General features: G+C 30.4%; 2 protein-coding genes across 2 annotated transcripts; both read right to left on the bottom strand.

Annotated features, from left to right (window-relative positions):
* Positions 1–18,697: 18,697 nt before the first annotated feature.
* LOC123265677 lies at positions 18,698–19,287 on the bottom strand. Its single transcript, XM_044729527.1, has 2 exons — positions 19,216–19,287; positions 18,698–19,143 (listed from the first exon to the last, which is right to left on the bottom strand). Exons 1-2 carry the CDS (start codon positions 19,279–19,281, stop codon positions 18,769–18,771), a joined length of 441 nt encoding a protein of 146 aa, XP_044585462.1. The 5' UTR covers positions 19,282–19,287; the 3' UTR covers positions 18,698–18,768.
* LOC123266118 lies at positions 19,283–25,018 on the bottom strand. The gene is made up of 11 exons (XM_044730149.1): positions 24,886–25,018; positions 24,369–24,451; positions 24,134–24,238; positions 21,037–21,290; positions 20,777–20,937; positions 20,528–20,618; positions 20,272–20,457; positions 20,029–20,196; positions 19,815–19,959; positions 19,381–19,536; positions 19,283–19,293 (listed from the first exon to the last, which is right to left on the bottom strand). The coding sequence occupies exons 3-11, from the start codon at positions 24,222–24,224 to the stop codon at positions 19,283–19,285; spliced, it is 1,263 nt and encodes a 420-aa protein (XP_044586084.1). The 5' UTR covers positions 24,225–24,238; positions 24,369–24,451; positions 24,886–25,018.
* Between the last annotated feature and the right edge of the window lie 612 nt (positions 25,019–25,630).

Raw genomic sequence — 25,630 nt, 5'->3', positions numbered from 1 at the left:
GCTAAAGACTACCTTCTTAAGCTATACAATTACATATGGATGAATCAAGCATTTTCTAAACAGTGGAAAGAAGTAATTGTCTGCCCTATACTTAAACCTAACAAAGACCAAGCCGAACCTTCCAGCTACAGTCCAATCGCACTTACCTGTAACTTATGCAAGATAATGGAGAAAATGATCACCAAAAGACTCCGATGGCGTTTAGAACAAGATAAAATTCTCTCACCACACCAATATGGCTCGCGCGGCTCGCGATCGACAATGGACCACCTGGTAAACCTCGAGGCTAACATTTGTGATGCACTGGCTCTTCAAGGTCACCTCCTTTTAATCTCAATGAAAATCGAAAAAGCATACGAGATGACCTGGACAGATAGAGTCTTGATAACCCTCAACGAAAATGGTATTTTTGGTAATATGATTGCTTTTATCACACAATTCGTTACAGACAGGAAAATAAAAGTCAGACTTGGCAATATTTTGTCTAAAACAGTAACAACAAAAAACGATCTCCCAACAGGATCGGTACTCAGTGTCATATTATTTTTGATCGCCATAAACGAAGCCCCATCTGTGATCCAGGACCCACTACATAAGGAACTGTTTGTAGATGACCTTGTCTACGCATGCTATGGGAACAACATAGATCTCACAATCAAAAATGCGCAAAAGACCTTGGACAACCTCCAAAACTGGGCTGACGAAAGTAGGTTTAAATTTTTAGCTAACAAAACCGTGTTCATGACAATCAGCCGTAATCACTCTGTAAACAATAAGAATATAACACTTACTCTAAATCACCAAGCTATCCAAAGAGTCAAAACGATAAAAATCCTAGGAATGACTATTGACACAAAGGCCTCATGGATACCACACATCAAGAAGTTTAAAAGCGAGTGTCACAAATGAATGTGAACCCTCAAGGTTCTTGCATCAAGAAAGTGGGGAGCTGACACCAGTGTTTTATTGAATATTTATAAAGGCCTCATAAGACCCAAATTGGATTACGGTTCAATTCTCTATGACTCTGCCAATACAGCAATGTTAAACACACTCGATCCGTTGCAAAACACCGCACTTCGTATAGGCCTAGGAGCCTTCCGAACTAGCCCAACGAGCGGCCTTGAAGCTGAAACAGGTGTCCCACCACTAAACATCAGACGGAAAGAACTTTGTTTAAGATACGCCGTCACTATTGCAACCACTCCCAGCAATCCGGCTCACTGGAATACATTTAAAGATGTTCTAACCCCAACTTACAACAACCACCCACGAACACCCAGACCAATACGACAACGCATTAAAAAATACCTGGAACAAATTAAGATGATAATTCCTGAGGTATTTCTACGAAACAATTCTCCTATTCCGCCTTGGGAACCAAATGTGCCAGTTGACCTCTCACTTGTTGAACATAACAGATCCATCACGAGCCAACAAACTTATCGGGTGCTATTTCAGGAACTCCAGAGCAAATACGATAATTACGAAAATCTTTACACGGATGGGTCTATGACAGAAACAGCCACGAGCTATGCTAATGTCAATAAAGATGGACTACTTGAATCGTCAAGGCTACTAGACTACAACTCCATCTTCACCTGCGAAGCTTTCGCTATCCTCAGAAGCCTTCGAATTATCGCCGTAGAGAATCCTACCAAGAACATAATATACAGTGACTCCCTGTCTTGTCTACGAGCGATCGCAAACCGCTTCAACAGTAACCCACTTATACAAAGTATCCAAGAAGCAGCCCATAAATTATCCTCGCAAGTGGCTTTTGCATGGATCCCAGCACATCAGGGCATAGAAGGAAATGAGATCGCAGACACCGAAGCAAAATCCGCAGCCAAAACACCTGTACACCCAGATGCCAAGCTAACCCACGGCGAAGCAAAGAAACTCATACACGATAAAATAAACGAGTACTGGAACAATCAATGGAAGAGCATTACAACGAAACTCCACTTAGTACGAGATAATGTGAACGACAAAATCTGCAGTACTTTAAGCAAACATAACCGATGCACCATCAACAGATTGCGCATCGGTCACACGAACTTGACCAATATCCACACTATCACCAAGACCGACCCTGCGAAATGCCCACAATGTGATGCCAGACTCACCATCAATCACTTGCTCATCGACTGCGAAGGCTATAAAGCCAAAAGAGAGGAACTAAACTTGTCATCCTCAATGCAAACCTTGTTAACCAAACCGGAAGAACAAATAAAACTGATTAAATTCTCAAAAAATGTAAAGTTATACAAAAGTATATAGACAATATGTAATTAATGTGGTCGCGAATAACCATGCTGTTGAAGCAACCTTAAGTAAATTAGCTAAATAATAATAATAATAAATGAAAAAATTAATTTTCTAAAATAAAATTAATTTTCTAGTATAAAATTAATTTTCTAGTATAAAATTAATTTTCATAAAAAATTTCTTTTGTATTTATTTCATAAATTACAAGTTGTTTACTATAAAAGTGAGGTTAATCAAATTAAATAAAATTTTACGGATTAAGAGCCGAGGCTTAAGATTCTGTCGGCAAAAACAGGTCCACCTCCAATCATGTAGCGCCATCTCTAGGAAAAATTGGAAATTTCAGCCTTACCGAAAGAGTTTCAATACGCGTAGTTTGCTATTCAATCTTTTCAATTTGATAGTCGCCTTGATAAAATTCAAAGCTTCTAGCAGTTTTTCATTCTTCAAAAACTACTCGTACCAAAAGAAAAATTTTACAAATTGTTTGTACAATAAATTGAACAGTACGTAAAATGTCAAATATCCCGTGTAAAAAAAATTTCGCCCTGAGGAATCCCGCATTTTGAACCTTCCGCTCATGAGACTGAGCGGAACTTTGAGCGGAAGGTTTGCGGAATATTTTAATTTGATGAAGAGCATGTAATGGACCATAAAATTAAAAAAAAAATGTTGGCATCTATTTTGGACCAAAATGAAGGGATTCTGCTTATTTTTATGATATGAAAGATTCTTAAGACTACGGCTAAAACTCCTAAAACCTTCCGGAAGGAATATCTCAGGTGATTTCAGGTCAAACTGCGGAACACAAAAAATAACAATAAGGCTGCTCAAATTTCTGGAAACTTCTGGAGTAGGTTTATCAGGTGTTTTGAGGTAAAACTGCGAAGTACAAAAAATTTACAATACTGCCACTAAAATTCTTGGAATCTTTCAGAGTAGGTTTTTCGGGTGTTTTCAAGTAAAACTGCGGAATGCAAAAAATAGCGTAAGTGCCGCTAAAATTCCTGAAATCTTCCGGAAGAAGTTTGTTAGGTGCTTTGAGGTAAAGCTGTGAAACACAAAAAATTTACAAAACTGCTGCCAAAATTCCTGGAATGTTCCGGAGTAGGATCTCGGGTATTTTTAAGTAAAATTGCGGAGTGAAAAAAATAGCGTAAGTGCCGCTAAAATTCCTGAAGTCTTCCGGAAGAAGTTTGTTAGGTGCTTTGAGGTAAAGCTGTGAAATACAAAAAATTTACAAAACTGCCGCTAAAATTCCTGGGATCTTTCGGAGTACGTTTCGGGGTATTTTCAAGTAAAACTGCGAAATGCAAAAAATAACGTAAGTGCCGCTAAAATTCCTGATATCTTCCGAAAGAAGTATCTCAGGTGCTTTGAGGGAAAGCTGTGAAATACAACAAATTTACAAGACTGCCGCTAGAATTCTTGAAATCTTTCGAAAGAATTATCTCAGGTGCTTTGAGTTCAAACTGCGAAATATAATAAATAACAATAAGGCCGTTGAAATTCCTGGAATCTTCCAGAGTAGGTTTCTCGGCTATTTTCAAGTAAAACTGCGGAATGCAAAAAATAACAATAAGGCCGTTAAAGGTCCTGGAATCTTCCGGAGTAGGATCTCGGGTATTTTTAAGCAAAATTGCGGAGTACAAAAAATAGCGTAAATGCCGCGAAAATTCCGGAAATCTTCCGGAGTAGTTTTCTCGGGTGTATTCAAATAAAACTGCGGAATAGAAAAAAAAACATAAGTGCCGCTAAAATTCCTGGATTCTCCCAGAGTAAGTTTCTCGGGCGCTTTTAGGTAAAACTGCGAAATACAACAAATTTACAAGACTGCTGTTAGAATTCCTGAAATCTTCCGAAAGAATTATCTCGGGTGCTTTGAGTTCAAACTGCGAAATATAATAAATAACAATAAGGCCGTTAAAATTCCTGGAATCTTCCAGAGTAGGTTTCTCGGCTATTTTCAAGTAAAACTGCGAAGTACAAAAAATAACATAAGTGCCGCTAAAATTCCTGGAATCTTCCAAAAGAAGTATGCCGGGTGATTTGAGGTAGAACTGCAAAATACAATAAAATAACTATAAGTCCGTAGTATTAATAAAATAACTATAAGTCCGTATATAAGATGAACAAATATATTTATTTAACATTGGAGCCACAGTTGCTTCATGAGCATTAATCGTAAAGAAGTACACAATTTTACAATTATTAATATTCAATCTACTAATTATAAACTATCATCACAATAATTATAGTAGTAGTCATAATAACATCAACAATAGTAATAAGAGATATTTTTCTGATTGAAGTAATAGTGACTTTTAAATAAATCTTGCTTAAAAAAGGAACCAAGTTTTCAGCTTACATTACTGTTACGCAACATAATTGGAAAAAATTCTACTTTCGAAAAGCATTATTAAAAAAATTCTGCAGTATTCGCAGGTTCTACTGCAAAAAAAGTAGCATTTTCTGTATCGTTTCTAATAAAATAACACACTACGCATAATTTAGAAATTTCAACAGCTATCATGGATTCATTCGATTTTGTACAAATATATCCGATAATCAAATGTTCATTCGTGATAATAGGTAGTATTCTTCACTTCACATTTATTTATGATGGCATAATAAGTAGAGTTTTTTTCACAATTTTCGCATACATCATTACACTTACACGCACATAATTTAATAAATGTATTTATTATTCCAATCTTAACTAAATTATTCAATTTATAAATCACAGTATATGAAATCGTCTTCCTCTTTCTAGAATAATTTTCGGAATCGTACTCTATACCATTTTTAAACAGACGGTGAAACTTGTAGCATTTTTTAAAAGTTCTAATACCAATGCTATGAAATACACTTTTTAAATTTGGAGTTAATTCCTTTTCTATAAAAATTTTACCAATAATCGTTTTGGGTAATAGGTGTTAGTTTTCTCCTGTGTAAAACATTTTTTTCTAATTCACTACAAAAAGTAGATAGTTCAGTGTCTGAGCGCAAGTACAAATCTTTAAAATCGGCCATGCTGGAAAAAATGGAAATTACCTTACAAATTTGTAGCTGAGCGTACCGAGTCCCATGAATTAATCTTTTCAGGATACCGTTGAGATGTTCATAGGGAAAACATGATGTAATAAATAAAGGCCCAAAATTCATCACATCATACGGTAGGTGTAGTAGCTGATGTAAATTGCAGGTTAAATGTTCCCGACCATAAAGGGCTTCAAAAGTTCTTACATATTCGTTCAGTGCATCGATTGCTAATTGAATCATACCTTCAAAAATAGTTGGTTGGTTCAACAATGTTATTCCTAATACTAGCAGCATGTGATGGTCGTAATAAGCTTTTGACATTATTGGATGAAAAATTGCTGTAGAGTAGTACAATAGCCAGCACTGCAGTTCTGATGCTTTCCAATACTTATAGTCACTAACTGATCTAGGAAGCCGAACTGAAAAACTTGGAGGTTTGATATTTTTAATTTTTTCATCAACAGATTTTATAAAATCTCTCAGGGAGAAAATGTGGTTATGAAATTTAGAATCAAACCATAAACTCATCAGCTTCTTAGTAATTCCCAAGTAAACACAATGCATGGAATCTACTACTGTATTTTCAACGAAATTGTAAGCAATTTTTGATAGAGTAGTGGGTCCTTTCACTCCTTCAATTGGTTTACCAGAAAGAAAAACTTGTTCTCCTTGTTGAGTTGTTTCGGATGATGATCTTAAAGGTGATTCAATAGAGTAAGGAAAAATCCTAAAATTACCCAACTTTTCGCTCTTGATTTTACATTTACAGCAGCCATAAATTCCCCTATGACCTTTCATATTAAGAAAACCAGCTTTCGCTGGTAAATCGCATGTCCCACAGATAATCATGCCACGAACTTTAATAGGATTTTGATGCCCAGGAATATTAACAAAAATCCCATTATAAATTCGTTCAAGATGATTTCGAAATGAATTCATAAAAAGATTTGCATCTGGTTTTTTTGAACCAAACCAAAAACCGGCAACGAGAAGATTTTTCAACTGTGTTCGAAGAGGAAAAGGCAATTCGTTTATTGTTAAAAAAAATGGCCATATATTAAACTTTGAAGACTTATACAAAGATATTCCATCGGTATTCCAAATGAATGAAATATGGTTTTGGAACGATAAAAATCCATTATTTTCACTCAAAGATTTATAAACTTTTCCATCCCAAATATCTTCATAATTGTCAGGGAACCATTTTCAACGAGTGAATCTCGCGTTCAGTAATTCATAAAAACCGTCTCGATGGAAAAGTTTGATTAATTGACTGATTAGTAGTATTTCGATAAAATATGACACATCAGAATCTGGACAATTTTGACATTTATCTTTTGAAGAGGCTAGCAGTTTTACACAATCAGAACAAAAGTGATGGCGTTTGAATGGGAGATCTAAGCCAGTAAATATTTTTTTAAATTTGTATAGGGATTTTATGCACAAATTTTGTAACGGGCAATGGAGCTGAATGATTTTCAAAATATCTTTCAAAACCGTCAAACTAATTTTATGACGGATTATTAATAATAATATTGACAAAATACTTTCACCCAGAGATGAGGGTGCATGATCATACAGTGGTGAATGCAAATTTTCGTGGATGTAGTTGTGATCAGGCATTTCATTATCAATATCTGAATCAGAATCCGTGTCGTCCTCACTTGAACTACTCGTCACAGTAAAGAAACTGCGGTCAGAATCTTGACTGCTTACCGAGACGTCATCTGAATCCGCTTCATTCAATGCTGCATTTTCGTCATCATAATCATCTCTAATATTATTTGCTTCATTTGCCGCTAGGTCATTGTTATCATCTAAAATATATCGAAAGTGAAATTTCATATATTTATAAAATTTAAAAATTGTATTGTGACGAAAATATACTTTACTATAAAAAATACACTAGTTACAAAAATTAAAGGATATAAAAAAAATTCTAAATTTTTAGGTGATTTTCAACGAAATGTAACTCTGAAGAAAATGATCGTACAGCGAAAAAAAAAGCAAATTGTAGCTTCAAATGTCTAGTTTTCAGATATGACCATGAAAATTTTTTATCATGTTTGGGTCTGGAGTAATCCTAAGAAAACTACAAAAAAAAATTTTCAAAATTTTTTTCTCATTTAAAAAAAGGTCTACGGACTTCGAAAAATGTTTTTTTATTGTTTCCTTGGGTTGTAATATACTATTAGGGTACCGACCATTACTTGTAAGCCTACATCAGAGTAAGACCTGTGGGTATACGATGTAAAAAATCAATTTTTTAAAGCTAAATTATTTTGTTCTATTCGAGCTCTAGGTATTACGTAAGTAAAGTATTTGGACAGATTTTAATGGACCACTTACAAATATTATTGACATCGTCTTCACTGAGATTTTCATCGGTCATATTTACATTACTCGCATTATTTATGTCACACGGATTATCATTTCTTCCATCAAGTGATCTTGCCGTTCGACCTAAGTTGAAATTATTTATTAATATCGTGTTATTCCAATTATTTTATTTCTTGAAAAATAAAATAAAATTATTTTTTATGATTAAACATTCGCGGAATCCTTTTTTTCATTATTTAGAATGAATAAAAATATTTTTAATATTTTTTAAATTGGTACAAAATGAATTCTTTTCAAGGCTAATTAGTATTTGTTTTCTTTTTTTTAAATGATTAGTATAAGCCTCGAGAAAATTTTATTAAGTTTGTATGAAATATTCATCGCCTCAGTAAAAAATTACGAATCTTTATTAAAATAAATTTCTCTTCAAATTAAAAACGCTATAAAATGCCTGTTTTAGTTTTTTTTTCGGTCTTCTTTTCAAACTACGCGCAAGATTTTACCTCCAAAATCGCAAAAATTCTTAAATATATTAAATAAAGATATAAAAAAAATTATCGTTGATAAAACTTAAAAGCAAACAATTTTCTATTCAGAATTGAAGAATCAAATTTCTAAATTTTTGGACTGGTAGCGATAAAATGTTAGATTTCGATTGAATATCATCACGTTAAAAAAATTAAAAAGCCATATCCATAATTGTACCTGAAGAATGAATTTTTATTTGTTGTTTTTCATTTTTTTTATTTGTGCCATTAATTTCTTCATCAGAAGAGCTATCATCTTCCTGCTCACAATTTTTCAAAATCCGGTATTGAGATGAACGTGAATAAGATTTGAATTCTCTCATTTTAATTTGATATAATTTATCAAATAAAAAAAAATCAATATTTCTAGATTTTATTATAAATTTGTTTATCAATAATTTCTATGGCAACCGTTATTTTTTTAAAGCATTATAAATTAATTAAAACAAATGAATCAATGAGTAAATAACAAACAAATCAATAAATAAATAATCAACAAATAAATACTTATTTCGCTATGTGACTAATATCACTCTATAATATTCAGTTATTTCTTAACCAATTCATTTACGCTGTTTGCACGGATTAATATAAATAAAATCATTAAAAGAAAAATATAAATATTTATTTTACATTGGATATTCAATTTAAAAATGTTTTCGTTGGTTTTTTGGAATTCAAAAAAAAATTCTTCAGTCATCGAAACTAAAGACATTAAAAATGATGACGAGCGCGGACCAGTCGCACGACGAGGAAAAAATTACTTTCCCATTAAAATTATAAAACAGAGCAGTAAGTTCCTTAATAAAAATTTTATTAATTTATAATTGTAGAGTATAAAATTTTCTAATTCTAATAAATTTTAAATTATTTTGATAAAATTGAGAAAACTTCGAAAATCAGCGGTTTTTTCGATTTCAGTGCTAGTTTTTAACTTAATCTAATGTACAATATTATAATTTGAACATTTTTTACAACGTTAATTATTTTCTTATAATTGTCATACAATAGTTTTGATTTTTTTCTACATTATAATTTGTATGTCATTATCGGTGCATATTTTGTATAAATTACTGCTTTAATTACCGATTATATTATAGTAAGCCTATCATTGTAGAATTTAAAAATGTTCTGGAAAAAATTGATGTTGATCATACTGGGACAATTATTGAGAAACCGAAAAGGAAGTATTTAAAAAAAAGTAAAAGAACTGAATCAAAAAATAAAGCAGATTTAGCTGTTGTTGAGTCAAAATCAATTTTTCAAATAATGCCTGTTCCCGTCGAGAAACCCAGTAATGAAATAAAAACCTTACCACGGAAAATCGAAGAGAAGACTATTCAACAGCATATCACATTGGTTGGTTCAAAGAAGAATGAAGTAATTAATAAAACTTTTTATTTTGCTAGTTTCATTTATAAATTAATTTCAGACGTCTGTTCAGCATTGACAATCAGTATTTCGGTCATTATTTGAGCAACAAAATTTATTTGTAGTTTTTAATTTAATGCTATATTATTGCTAATTAGTTGTTTTAATTAGAATTTTGTTAATTGAGTAGTTTCTGAGATATTGTTAACAATGCTGGACAGTGACGGTGCTAACTTTTTACTGTTCATTACGGGATAATTTTACAAAGTTGTTAAGAAAATTTTTCAAATTATTTTATATAAAAAATGATAAAAGAACATATGAATTGTATGACTTATCTAACACCAGAACCTTTGCGATCCACCCTCGTATACCACTAATGCCGATTAAAATTAGTTAAAATTACTTTTACTATTCATTTTACTCAAAAAAAATTCTCAAATGATTTATATACTGAGTGAGATTTACAAAAAATTTATTTTTTTTTTACTGACAAAGAAATTTTTTTTTCATTAGATTTTTTTTTTTTAAATTGAAATTTTTTTAGAACTTTTCTGCAAAATCTGGATTCATTAAAAAAATATTTTAACATCGTTTTCGATGTTAAATTTCGACACCGAAAATTTTAACACCTACATCGTTTGGACTTACCCCAGTTTTTTACAATATAATCGTTTCGAGCTACAGTCAACAGAATAGAGTCTTCAATACTTCCTTGAGCTCTATCAGTTCGAAATTTTAACAGCTATTTTAAAAAACTTGCTTTTTCATTTTTATCTGTGATATCTGTTGAACAAATGAACTAATTTATGTCTGATTTGCAGCATTTGATTTTTTTTTTTTTTTTTTTAAATAAAAGTACTTACTTCTATTTACAATAAAAGTAGATAACGGGCTTATAGCATTCACTAGTCAACAAGATTTAAAGATCCTTGAAAAGAAAAATCATTGCTCTAAAAATTTTACTTTTTATACACTGAAAAAAAGTTTTTTGCTCGGCACTATCTACTGTATCGTAAAAGTGAATCGTTACCGGTACGATCCGTACACAGAAAGAAAGGTTCACTTGAACCAAGAAAATATTTTTCTTCCTAATTATTTTCTTAGGGGAAAAAAAAATTTTTTTTTGACCTAAGAAATTTCACTTATTCTAACAAAATTAATTCCCTTGCTTCAAGAAATACGTATCTTGATCCAAGACAATTTATTTAAGTCACGTAAATTTTCATTAATATTTATATTGACGAACATGTCAAATGGGAAGATCAAATAACATTGAATCATTTTTTTTCATTCAATATGTATAATTGTACGCTAAAATAATATAAAATAGGTATCAAATATTCAAGAGAAAAATTTTCTCAAGGTGAGAAAATTTTTTTCTCAGCTGAAGTAGGTGGCGCTGCTTCCCTAAAGTATCTAAAAATCTTGATCAAATATAAAAATTTATTGTATCAAGTATTTATGTTAATTTGAATTAAGAAAAATTACTTCCACCAAGAATAGAATTTCAAGAAAAATTTTTACTTCGGCCAAGACAACTTCGGTCTTCTTTCGGACACCCGAAAATTTACTTGAGCCAAGAATTTTATTCTCCAGTCAAGAAATCTTTTTTTCTGTGTAGAGACTACGAGTAGAAAAATCTGAATCGTGATCGTCACGATCTATTCGGTGCCATTCACGAAACGTATTGCTACCGTTAGTATACAGTTTTCCTAACCTCACTCTCCTCTAGATAGTAAAGTGTAGATCGTGAAAGTAGCGATCTAGTATCGTGCGGAGCAGAAAACTTTTTTTTCAGTGTATGGCCATATTTTATTCAAAATATATTCAGTCAATAATTTATTGACATTCATTTTGTGCAATTATTCTGAATTGTCATAAGGAATCTGGTGAACATGAAAACGATAAAATATTGGAGTTGAGCAATAATGAGGATAATAATTTTGCAAAAACTAGTAAAGGGAAGAGAAAGGTATTGAAGTACAGCTATCTAATTTTATGTTTTATTACATCGTAACATAATTTTATTTATTTTTATTTATAACAAATTTATCTATTTATTTTTAAGAGAGTTTATATGCAACTTATTGATTCCGAGGATGATGACTCATGTGACGATGATAAAACTGATAAAGTTGAAGATAATGGTATTGAAAAAGCTAGTAAAAAGGTATAAAACTTCGTACATGGAGAAAAAATGATTATTTTTTTCATGTAGTCTTTCATGTATTTAAGTATGATTTATTCTTAATTGAAATTGCAAAAGCTTGACTTTCAAGCGATGATTGATGGGTTTGATGTATACTTTTATTTTCTTCACAAACAATTTTTAGTTAGATTTTGATGCACAAATTCTTGAAAATTTTTTCTCTTGATACTCTTTGTCTTCTATTCTCCACTCTTTTATACAGTATCTCTGAATACTACGGTATATTTGAAAATTCTATTAATTTTAAAACATGCTTGATATTATGAAAGTCTATAAAAAAATGTTGATTCACTTCCATCAGTTCATACAAATAAGTTTATCGTCAACTTATGGTTAGTCGCGATTAGTGTTTATTTCACTAACGTCACTTATATCAGAGATGATACATTGAAATTCCTAATTTTTTTTCTCAAGTCATTCTTCCGCAAACGCTATTAAAAAATATTAAATCTGATACGTTACATACAGAGCAACTAATCTGGTTGTCTTGAATTTATCAAACTTACGTTTGAGGATATGATACATTTCTAATTGTATAACGTAAGCTTCTAGATATTTGCCTGCTAACTTACATTGAGAAAATGGATACTTGATCTCGTTATGGATACATCATAACCTTAAGTTCCTATCGCAAATTTGAATGTACCAAATTTTTATATATGTATTACGAATAATTAATGTAATATATAAAATATGAAATATAGAATACTCAAAGTGCACCCAGAAATCTGTTTAAAAAAATTGACAATTTGGATTCAAACACCGATTCCGAGTCCCTTCCATCTTGTTCGACCGAAAGTTTGACTGATATCATCCCAAATATATCAACGCAAAATAGTACCTGGCCAGTTGGTAGCTACATTATTATCTATTATTTTTTTCTAAGTGTGTAGACAAAATTTAGGATTTGTAAATCAGAAAAATGATAGTTCTTAGTCCATTTTGCAGTAGATTTCATAGCAATTCATTATCTTCGTCTGTGTAACGCTGTCCCATTTTTGCTGAAAATTTTTTCTTGTTTTTTAAGTTACTAAAAACATTTCTCAAAATTTTTTCGAATTTTTTTACCCAATTGAAAAGAAAGTCAAGAATTAAAAAAAAAAAATAAACGTTTCCTTTTTTAAATATCTATAATTATGCCGAAAGTTGACTTAGCGAAATATTCTATTTTTTTTAATTATTGCTTTCAAAAGAAATTTTAAAAAGATAATGAAGCTAACAATATACAAACCCACGTTTAAAGAATATTTCTATATTTTTAGAAAAAAACGAAAATATATTGATGACTAAAAATGTTTATTATTTTTTTTTATACAAAATTTTAACTTTTCTCTAAATTAAATTAATTTTTCAGTGGTTTTTTCTCGTTTTCTATTTTATTTTCTTACATACCAAGAAATTTGTTTTTAATTTTGGCTTATTTTTAAGAAGTTAAGAGTACCTTAAAATTGATAGAAAATAGAAAAAAATAAGATAAAAATGTGCCAATCATGAAACAAATTTCAATTTTTTTTGACAAAGTAAAAAAAAAAGTCTTGAGTAAATTTGTGATACTTTTTTTTTTTTTTTTTCGAAAACTACATTAAAAAATCTGGAAAATGATTGACCCTAAAGGCCATCCCTGCAACTTCACGGAAAAACAACATTTAACTGGTTTCCATGTCGGATGGAACCTAGTTCCATTTATAGTGAAAAAATGTACAGATGGTAATAACTTCTATGTAGATAGTGGTAGGGACAATCTTCGTTGAACTGAGTCCCATCAGAATTGGTTGATGCGTTCGTGAGTGTTCGGTGAACAAGGCCCAGTAGCGATTAACTCGCTCCTGGGGGACTCCCAAATTCAAGAGACGCACCTGTCCACCGCTACTTCCCGCAAAAATCGAACCGCCAATAGAAAATCAGCCTCTCGATCACGTCATGAATCGACCGCTTTATTGGCTGATCGCTCCCACTAGACATGCGCAATAGCCTTCTTCCCCAACTCAACGAGGAAGAAGACGAACTATTATTATTATCTTTCGCTTCTACGCTTTCGCTGCATCAAGTCGCCTTTAGTTTTCTTTTTACTTTCGCTTTTCGTTAATAAACCGCATTTCGCTTATTTAATAATTTAATTTGCTTAAATTAATTGTTAATAATTCGCTTTAGTTTGTTTCAGATAAGTTGTGTTATTTGTGCATTATTTTCACCGCTTTTTCAGTGCCGGCAAAGTGTTCAACCACGTGTCAACCGGCTTCGCTTTTGCAAACCACGCTGTAATTTATAAATCCGCTTTTTTCTTAACAATCCGCTATTAAACATATTAAATATTGAGTGTATTTAATGTAAATAAATTCCTAGTGTTATTTTTGATAATAATTTACGCGTTTTAATTGAGATATCCAGACCTAAACCTGATCCCCGCTTTTCCGCTCTTTCAGTAATTATTCAGTGAGATATCGTTGTCGAAAAAAATCGAAAAAAGTGTTTTTTCGTTATAACTCCGAAATATTTCATCAGATCAATTTTTTGTTCTAAATTATTTATAGAGCTCAAATAATTACATCGATCGCTGCCAACCGCGTGAAAATCAGTTGATTCATTCAAAAGTTATAGCAGTTTGAAAATTTTAAAAATCATGTTTCATCGAACTTTGATAATATTTTTGAGCTCGAAGGGCTCAAAAACATAGGAAAGCTATCTCTTTGAGTTAAGAGAGCTCAAAATAACACATAAATAGTATTTTTGAGTTCGAAGAGCTCATAAACGTCATAAGTGCAAATTCAAGCGCCTAGGTATGGAATTAGCGGGAAGTTGCAGGGATGGCCTTCAGGGTCAACCGTTTTCCTAATTTTTTAAACTATTGTTATTTTTATAAGATAACTTAATTTTTGAAAAAATTATAAATGTTTTGTTGAAAATAAAAAAAAGCTTTTTTTTCAATTTAGAACTATTTTTTAGTTAGATGAAATCATTCTTTCGTCAGCTAGAAAACAAAAAAAAATTTTCAGTGAAATCGGATGAGGTTGGGGTCAAAAATGGTCGATTCCTATCGAGGAATGTAATGTTCCATACGTAAATACGAAATAACATGACTCGTATACAGAATGAGTTTAGAAAATCTAAATGAATCTAAATAAAAATTGGGGTACTTACACTGATAAAAAAGTTAACTTGACTCAAGAGCCAAAATCTTGTACCAAGAATACCATTTTGAAGAAAATGATTTTCTCGAGTCAAGAAAATAAATTCATGAGACAAGAAAAATTTACTGAAATCAAGAATAATTTTTTGACTTAAGAATTTATTCTCTTGACTCAAGAAAATCATTTTCTTCAAAATGGTATTTTCGATTCAAGATTTTGGCTCTTCAGTCAAATTATTTTTTTTATTAGTGTATACTTTATATTTTAGTGAAATTTGATTAATACGTTATATTATTAATGAAGTTTCATTTTATAGTATCAGCTGAATATAAAAATTTTTTGGAGTGTTACCTTCGTCACGTAAAAAGTCTCTACGCTCAACAACAACAAGATCCAACGAAAGTGATGACTGAAATGAACGTCGATCCAAAAGTCTGTCGCCGACAATATAAGGTGAAATTTGTTAATTTCTTTTCATTTTTCTGTATGGATTGAGCTGAAAGTATAGAATTCGAGCTGAGAGGAATTTATTCCGAAACTCACATATTAGCACTTAGTCGATATTGAGTAACTCTTGAGCCATAACTGGTAAACCAAAATTTGATCATTAAGTAGTAAATGTGGGTGCGATCAGACATTACAAAAAACTTTCGAAATTGGTTGGCCGTGCAGGCCAACCCTAGAACTTCCCGCTAAGTTTGAATTTGAAGCACCATAAAATCTGTTTTTGGTTAATATTTGAGCTTTTCAAGCTCAAAGCACCGTTTTTCACATTTTGAGCTCTTCGAGCTCAAAATATATTTATTAAACGACTGTAACTTTTGAATGCGTGGTTCGATTTTCTTTTTCAAAAAAGCATTCGACATAGTTTTTTAAGCATAGAAATTGTATACATGGCTTTATTATGATTTTTTCGTACGCTTTAAAGTTATTTTTAAAAAACATGGAAATTAAAATTTTTTTTTTTTTGGTTTTTTATTTTAAATTTCTTCGGAATGGCTCGATGGATTAATTCTCAAATCTAATCAGATCTAAGTTTGGATAAACTCTTTTGAATGACGTGTCGTAGAATTCAATCGGTTGATTGATTTTTGATAAACGGAACGACAAAAATTTATTTATACACACACATGGCCGGACATCTCGGCGGGAATACTCAGAATGTTTTCCTAGGACCTCAAAACGTGGAAATCTGATAAAAACTCGACTTTTGAAAATCAGACCGAGATCAATAACTTCTCTTTATTAGAAAATTTTCATTTTTTTTCAGCGGGAAGTTAAAAAACTAAGCAAATCAATATTGTGTTCGAACTTACTCGTCAATAAATTTCGTTCTATAAGAACTAATACCTCTTTCTAATTTAAAAATGATTTGTAACACTTGTAATTATACTAATTATTATCGATAACATTTTTTAAAATAATTAGAAAGAAGTTATGCCAGGGAGCAAAATTTTTGTCGGTACAACATTTTTAGAACATCTGACGTCAAAAAAAATGAGACGTGACCCCAACGAGATGACTAGATCTCTCTTAAAAAAAATTATTGGGGAAGAAGAGTTAACAAACATCGCTACGACAAAGAAAAATGAACGGAATAAATTACCACAAAACACTTATAATACAGTAAAAGGTCTGTAATATCGAATTTTGCTCTAATATCGAATTGTGGGTTTATATTCATACGGAAATAAATTTATAGGAACGTTTCCTGCATACCATGCACTGAAAAAAAAAATTCTTGATTGGAGTGTAAATTTTCTTGGCTTGAGAAAATATTAAGGAAGATTGAAAATTTTTTGAATGAAGTCAAAGTTTCTTGAGCCAAGAAGATTTTATCTCGCTCCAAAATAATTTTTTTTTTTCCTTAAATTTTTCTTAGTGCAAGAAATTTTTTTTTCTGTGTGGAAATAGTTCTCACTATTGTTGTAAGTGATTTCTATCATTATGGGAACCATTCCTATAATAGTCGGGGAATGATTCCTATAACACTATGGGAACTGTTACGGCCACGCGTAACACAACCATGAACGATTAATTAATTAAAAACCCCTAATTAATGAAAGGACTACGAACTACTGTATCATTGTACTCTTAAGAACTGCCCACCCCGGGCCCCCTCAGGTTCCTCTTCAGTGTAGTCTAGAGGAAGGCGTAACTACTGTGTTAATAGTAGCGACGCCATAACTATTGTGGGAGGGCCCTAAAAAACGTATGTCGCAGGGAATCTATTGTCCTCCGCTGTTACTACGCGGTCCCCGATAAACATTAAAACCGGAATAAATGAGCTTGTCCTTTAAAATCATTTTTTCGTTCTTACATAAGACGAAAGAAAAATACAGATAAGAATATTACTCGAGCGAGATTTGAAAAAGCTTATCGTCTTAGTTGCGACTACTCGTTACCAAAAGGTTCTGAGAGAAAAACATTATTTTCGGTTGTCCCGAAAAACTGCCTGTAAACGCCGGCAAATAACTTCTTATCTAGGAGCCCATCGCGTATGCAGCCATGGGGGAAGTAACCAGCTGCTAAACATGACCTTTAATAGAAATAGCCAGCGGCCAAATTCCACGAACATGACCTTTAATAAAAATATTCTTCGCGCATTCCTGCATAGAAATACTACAGATTATTAAAAATATATCGTACGATGTATTGCAAATGAATGACGAATGTACGGTTGCATGAATGGTATATGATCGTTGATGTATGGTAATCCATGCATCATCTGCTATATCACCAGCACATGAAACTATATGTGCTGTATATCATGTGCAATATATGAAGAATATATGTAACACCGTATATTTATCGATACTCTCTAAACCTGAAATAGTGAATTATCACTGATTCACAGTGTATATTCACTATTTGTCACAGCTAAAAGTCGACCACTTGGAATTAGTGCATATTCACTCATTTACCCAGTGCAATGATGCACTTATGAAAACAGTGAAATTCACTGTACTTAACAGTAGTAAATAGTTCTAATGTATCAGTGAAATTCACTGATACATTTGTGGGGTAAAATACTAATTGAACAGCGAAATATAATCGGTATTATGCCACTCGTTCGATCAGCGACTTTCCCTGGAAGTATAAGTGAAAAGCCATTTGTTAGAGTAAAAAACGAATAATATTAATTCATTATTAATTAACCAGTTAATTAATAACTTGTTCGTTGAAGACTTATAATATGCTTACAAACAAAAGTAAATTACAACAGTTCTTTCCAAAAATACATTTATTAATTGTAGTAACTAATTTTTAATCAAACTTTCAGAAGAACACACATATACATATCATAATTAAATAGAACATATAAAATAATATTGCTCATAAAATTTTAAATAATATATATATGTTTATACATTATATATATTTTTTTTAACTAATATTTTTTTTAGTTGAATTTCTGTAAAACACACATAAATATTATATTAATAACTTAATAGTAAATATTAAATAATAATGCTCATAGAATTTTAAAAAATATATATATGTTTGTACAATATATATATTTTTTTAAATTAATATTTTTCAGGCAAAATTTCAGTACAACTCACAAAACAATTTAATAGCAACGAAATAAAAAACATAAAATAATATTCCTCGTTTTAAGTAACATATATTCTAAATTTATATATATTCTAAATTTTAAGTAACATATATATATATATATATATATATATATATATATATATATATATATATATATATATATATATATATATATATATATATATATATATATATATATAATGTTTACACATTATATATTTTTTTTTGAATTACGTAATATTTTTTAGTTAAGTAGAACTATTTCTTACTCAGTAGAACTCTCATATATTATCATTAATTTTTAAAACGATATATTTTAGTCCAAATCATCTTCGAAAGCATCGTCTGTACCTTTCTTACGACTATCAATATTAAAATTCGAAAGACTAGTATACAAAGAACATACCATACTTATTGACTCGACATTCATGTGAAAGATGAAGTAATCAATAAAATTATAAAAATTTTTCAAAGTTTCCGGGTACTCTACGTTAAGTACATAGTACGTTTTGTATAAGAGATCAAAAGTAGTGATGGGTTGACTTTCGGGATGAACATTGATAAACCATCCATCTCCTTGCACGAATGTCTTATCTACCGACTGACCTGACTGAGTTATCAGATATGGTTGTACATTAGACTTTTTTTTAGTTGCTACGGATCTCGCAAAATCTTTAATACTTGTTCCATCCTAAAAAAGAAAAAGAAGTTATTAAATATTATTTCCAAAATGATTTAATTTTACTATTAGCAAATTACTTACAGGCACAATCCTTAATAAAAATTCATTAGGGAAAACATTTTTTTTTACAAGGGATTCATCTTCCATTTCATCCAATTTCTAATTATAACGTAATATCGAAATATAAAATTTATTCATAAATTCAAATTAAATGAATTTCATCATAAATTAAAAAATTATTGACGCTTACTCTTTTTTTTCCTTTTTGATTCTCTTTTCCTTTTGAGTCAATTTTTTCCTGCTGTTCTGCCTTTTTTTTACGATCAGCTTTATTTATTTTCGACATGGCAGCATTAGATAGTGGCAGTAGTTCAACAAGAACTAATAATGCCCGTAAATTCCCTTACGTAACGAAAACATTCAAAATTAAACACTAAATATTATGAAAATTTTCATTTATTGTTAGTAAAATTGAGAAAAAAATAATTTTTTAAAAAATTTAGAAGATTCGATAGAAGCAATTATTTCAATTGAGCCTGGGAAACTTCAAATAATATAAATTTGATAGAGATATTTAAATATCATGGAAACATGTACAATAATCTCATAAAAACAAACAACATTGACATTAATTTAATATCAATGAACAATCAATTATTTTTAAATGGAAAATTACTTACTATCTTTGATAAAAGATGATTTTGAAAATAAATCAGTCCGATTTTTTTCAACATAATATAAAATTTTTTCCATGTATGATGTTGGAAATAAAGAAATGAAATTATCAGCAACTTTTGGATACATTGCTTGGAATTCCCGATCAATCTAAAACAAATATAATTATAAGTTTAAGAACATAGAATAACTAACATAATAATAATTAGTAAGTCATACCAGCTCCCCATTGTAATCAAGCAGACGTGGATACTCTTCGAAGATTTCTGTAATCGTTGGATGTTTTGTGTTAATCCAGTAACGTCTAAATTCTCTGGTTTCATCCATCAATGAAACAATAAGAGGCTTATTCGTATCATTTGGATTTTTTAATTTTAAAGTAGATACCTATAAAAATAAGAGCAATTATAATTTACAGTATATCAATAATTTCAAATGGCAAAAAATATTAAATGATTATACTTTTTGATCCATATCTGCTCGGTTAAAATTTTCTAAATCAGAATTTAGAGGTTTAGGCGGACCTTTAGAAGTTTTTTTTTCCGCTGATTTCGTATATTTCTTTTCATGTGGTTTTAATTTTGACCTTAAAGTCATTAAACGCCATTCAATAAACCCTTTTTGACCATCCGAAGAAAAGTAATGTTCCTGATGGTTCATAGATATTAATTGCTACCATTAAATGTAAACATAATATTAATAATATATTAATAATTACCCAGCCGTTTTCAGAAACATTGTTTTTAAGTCTCGGGAATTCCGTTACTAAAGCTTGAGCCAAAGCGCGTTTGGCTTGAGTAGGTGGATAACTAAATTTAAAAATATTAAAAATTATTCTTATCGAAATAATTTTTTTTCAATTATTGATGTTTACATAAAAAGCATTTTTTTTTAATTTATGGAATCATCAATTCAATAGTAAGTTATTTGATTTCTATAAACATCGTGAAGGGCTAACGATACATACCAACCCTTGTGAACATTTACAAGATCTGCGACGACAATCCTCACTAAGCATCGACGGTCATTTTCACTGAATATTTGCGTATCATCATCCAAAATTTTTAATAATTTTTGTCCTTGTTTGGTACTATCTTTGGAAAGTGTTTCTCGAATGGTAGAATTATTCTGAAATATTAATAATCAAAATTGTAATATTGAAGCAAATTAAATTTAAGAAGGTGAAACATTTATTGCTAATGTCTATAAAAAATTAAATAATTATACCGAAAATTTTGTAGAATCAATTACTGTAGTATTAGAAGTACTAAGTTCAGGCTGAAGTAATAGTTTTACTCCAATTGATGAATTATTATTACTTGAAGAAGGAGGTTGAATAATCGAATCATTCACAGTAGAGCTTGTCGTCATAATGGAACTCAAAACTTTTAATATTAATTTTTGAGGACCTATTTTGATGCCCATAATTTGAAGGTCTTCTTTTGTTAACTCGATGAATGCGTTACCATTGATCCGTTGAGCTTAATATAAATAAAAAAAATTATTAATCCTATAGATAAAATAGAAATTTTAAACTGGATATTTATATATATTTATCAGTTATAATATTTACGTATAATTTTAGAGTTTCAAGATGAAGTAAAAGATTTATTTCACTTTAATCCAAGAGAGAAAAAAGCTTTTTACTTGTTATAATATATAATGACGTAGACTTAAGTAAAGAGCATCACATCCAGCTTTATTCCAGCACGAGAATGGCTTATAGTGAGCTAAGTTGAGCACATTGATGAATGATTGAGTTTTAAAATCTTCATTGCATTCTATGTGGTATGCATGTAGAGATGTGTCAAACGAGCATGTTGTACAAATCGATAATAATAAATATACATCCGTATTATTCAGTACAATGATTTCATCGATAACTCCAAAAAGTGGTAAATTATCAGGACGAAGTCGAGCAGATTCAAGGCATGTATACAAACCCAAGCGAAATTCAACACCATTCACCTTTATGGAATTACTACGAAATACTTTGTTATGATTGTCATAATTAAGATCAATTAAGAACTGTTGACTCAAAGTTTCCTGGACTAAGACATATTTTCCGGATGATTTAAGTACTTGAAACATTTCCACGTTTTTTCCACCCCACTTTGCACTTTGGCCACATTGAAAGACTCTTATTAATGTTTTCGGTGGATTTTTAAAATTATGGACTACTTCAGCTCGAACTTGGGCACCATGATGCTTGGCTTCATAACGCATACACCAATAATTGGCTTGAGGACCGGACCAAAGTATGCATGTAGGGTAATGTGAAATATGATGAAATTTATTGATTTCGTTTATATCAGGAAATAAAGTTTTAAAGCTTAAGCGAAATTCTCTGATTAGAGCGTCTAAATACGGAATAAGTGATTGTGTAATTTTTGGAGCAAAAACTAATTCCATTATTTGTAATAAATTGATAATAAGTATCATATGTTCATCATCACTGTCAATGACATCGGACAGAAGAAAAGGAATCGCTCGTATTAAACTCCAAATTTGCATCGCCTTTTGACTAAGTGTGTGTTCTTTTCGCCGCAATATACTGACAGTAAAATTTGCCGATGGTTTATTTTTCATTTCACAGTAACCCCATTGGAAAGAAGATATTCTATTGTTGAAGTTCTCAACACTCAACTTCTGTTGATCGACAATATAGTGTTTCAAAACTAATTTTATTATCATAGGGCAAATGCCACAAAGAAAATCGTGCATTGGATCGAAAATCTTATTTCGTGAAATATGAAAATATTTAGAATCATTTAGGCAGCAACTCCCACGAACACCTGTTAGTGTTTTTGTTTCGTCAGAAAAGTTTGATTCTTTCAAAACATTCAAGTGATAATCAAACAATTCTTTAGATCGCTCTGGACCAAACTCAAGAGAACCCGCATGTAAATCGGTTCGAGAGTACATGCATAAGCGACAAAATTGATTAGCAGAAGGTCCTAGAAGGTTGAAGACGTCGTGGACTGCAAGACCATCACCACAAAAAGCAGCAATAGTTGCACGAAGTATAAAATTGCCATTTTCCATCTCTACCAATACCCCATCATCTTTTTCTAAGAGAGCAAGATCATTTAAGAAAGGTTGAAGTACTTTTTTAAACCCATATTTCTTTACATCTGCATCAGCGCACAATAAAAGAACATGTATAGAATTGAGGTCTGAGTTTATGTGTGATGGTAAATTTTGAATCGTATAGTAAAAAGCACCCAGTTTATGAACACCTGTCTTCGATCCAAGCGGATTGACAATCTCTAGTTCATCATAATAGAGTTGTAGTCTGAGAGCATGTGGATATCGTAATAAAAATTCATGATTTTGAGCATGTTGACCATCAAGAAACGAACTCAGTATGCCATCTGGAGATTTCTCTTCTGTCAAAATTGCTTCCAATACATTTGGATTCGATATGACCAATTTTAAAGTGTCAATAACAGGAACATATTGACAAGTTTCCATCACCAAGTCCGGTATATATGTACTCGAAGCTCGATCAAGTTTTTGATCGATTCTATAACCAAGTGGAATATCAATTGGATAGAGATATCCACTGTGAGCTGCCAGAGCCGCGATTTGTTGATCCAGAGTTTTTAAATCAGTAAAAACTTCATTGAAGTTAAAAGCTCTTAGAACGTCTTTAGCTCGATCATTATTAATTAAACCTTCTTTGATCAAAAAATCTTTCACTTTATGTCTTAAAAACTCGCTTGCACTTATCAATAATTGTTCGCACTCTTCTAGAATGTCATTTAAGGTTTTTGCAGTCATGGAAGGCCTGCATTGAAACCGTGCAATCATTTGGATGATATAAACACGAATATTAAAGTCGTTATTATTATTATTATTATTATTATTATTATTATTATTATTATTATTATTATTATTATTATTATTATTATTATTATTATTATTATTATTATTATTGCCATCATCATAATTATTATTATGATTATCATCATTATAATTATTATTACTATCATCATCATCATCATTAACTTCTATATTTTCGTGTCTTGTATTACCCCGATTCCGAAGATGAATTTTATTAATATGTTTACGAAGAGAATAAAAATTGAAAAATCGACAATGACAGCCATTCTGGCAACATTCAAATCCTCTAGCAGCCCCGCGGCTTAACGTAAGTCCGTGTACTTTTATTAAATGATCTTTTAAATCATTCACTTCATCCCCAACTTCTTGACGACACACAAAACAAATTATTTGTTCCATGATAGTTAAAAATTTATAACTCAGTGAAATAGTACTTCACACAACAATGATGAAAATTCCAACATCAAATATTACTCACTTCTTAAAATTGTGATGGTCTCTTCGTCATCTGCTAAGTCGCCCAGCTTTGCAATCAATTGATCGACCGTTAGGTTTTTAAAACCCTCCATGTTGTACGTAAATTCTGTAATTTATATAAATGTTATTATTTATCTATATGAGAATTAAATATTAATTTACTATTTAATTGCCAATTATTTATGAATTTCAGTATAAAATCATTTTATAGTTTGAAAGAAAAATTATTTTTTTACCTTAAAATTCAATAAATATTTTGAGGAGCAGCATTCAAATTCAAATGACTTGTTACTTAGTAGACAGAATAATTCTAGACGTGCTGTTGACAATAATAAAAAAAAATTAATTGAAGCTATTTTTTATTGCATAAAAACATAAACAATACAATGACAATGGTTTGTAATGATAATAATAGGTAGTATAAAAATATATAAAAAGCTCTTGAATTTACTATTCATACGAATAAAAAAAAAGAAAATCATTGTTTTTTTTTAATATAAGAAAATTAATGTTTAATTAAAAATTTTATAAATGAATTTAAAACGAACAATACATGATTTAAACAATTGACACTCAATAATTTAGAGAAATTAAACTTAGATTCATGTTGATAGATATTTTTAGGTTATCACCAGAAACTAATATAGTAAATTAATATTAAAGTTATTTATTTTTGAATAACTTTTATTTTGGAGCAAAATCAAAATTTTTTTAAATTTATAAATAAATAAATATGAAATCCAAATCACTTACTTGTAAACAAATGATAACTTGAGTCTTCGAGAGGCTCACCCAAGCAAAACTGCGCTCAAAAAACAATGCAGAATATGGCGCTCTCAATGACGCGGTAAAAAGGCGAAACCACTTTTCACTGATCTTGGAGTGAATTGACTCTTGAATCACTATTTAGACAAGTGAAAAAAAAAAGTCATTGATTATGATTGTATTTCAAATAAATAAATATTTAATTAAAAATTTTATAAATAAATTGTAAACTAACAATCAATCATTTTCATATTTGCCACTCAATTAATAATTTAAAGAAATTAAACTTAGATTCATGTTGATAGATATTTGTAGGTTATTACAAGGAACTAGTATAGTAAATTAATATTAAAGTTATTTATTTTTGAATAACTTTTATTTTGGAGCAAAATCAAAATTTTTTTAAATTTATAAATAAATAAATATGAAATCCAAATCACTTACCTGTAAACAAATGATAACTTGAGTCTTCGACAGGCTCACCCAAACAAAACTGCGCTCGAAAAACAATGCAGAATATGGCGTTCTCAGTGACGCGGTAAAAAGGCGAAACCACTTTTCACTGATCTTGGAGTGAATTGACTCTTGAATCACTATTTAGACAAGTGAAAAAAAAAGTCATTGATTATGATTGTATTTCAAATAAATAAATATTTAATTAAAAATTTTATAAATAAATTTTAAACTAACAATCAATCATTGTCATATTTGCCACTCAATTAATAATTTAAAG

Source organism: Cotesia glomerata, linkage group LG5 (genome assembly GCF_020080835.1).
Source record: "Cotesia glomerata isolate CgM1 linkage group LG5, MPM_Cglom_v2.3, whole genome shotgun sequence".
NCBI lineage: Eukaryota > Metazoa > Arthropoda > Insecta > Hymenoptera > Braconidae > Cotesia > Cotesia glomerata.
This window is presented reverse-complemented; position numbering and strand designations above follow the sequence as displayed.

Excerpts from the sequence above, each read along its gene's own strand:
- LOC123265677 (XM_044729527.1), bottom strand. The coding sequence starts at position 19,281 with ATGGAAGATGAATCCCTTGTAAAAAAAAATGTTTTCCCTAATGAATTT. Across the intron at positions 19,144-19,215 it reads TTTTATTAAGGATTGTGCCT|GATGGAACAAGTATTAAAGA; the intron begins GTAAGTAATTTG and ends TTTCTTTTTTAG.
- LOC123266118 (XM_044730149.1), bottom strand. The coding sequence starts at position 24,224 with ATGGAGGGTTTTAAAAACCTAACGGTCGATCAATTGATTGCAAAGCTG. Across the intron at positions 20,619-20,776 it reads GTAAATGTTCACAAGGGTTG|TTATCCACCTACTCAAGCCA; the intron begins GTATGTATCGTT and ends TTTTAAATTTAG. Across the intron at positions 20,458-20,527 it reads ATGTTTCTGAAAACGGCTGG|GAACATTACTTTTCTTCGGA; the intron begins GTAATTATTAAT and ends ATGAACCATCAG.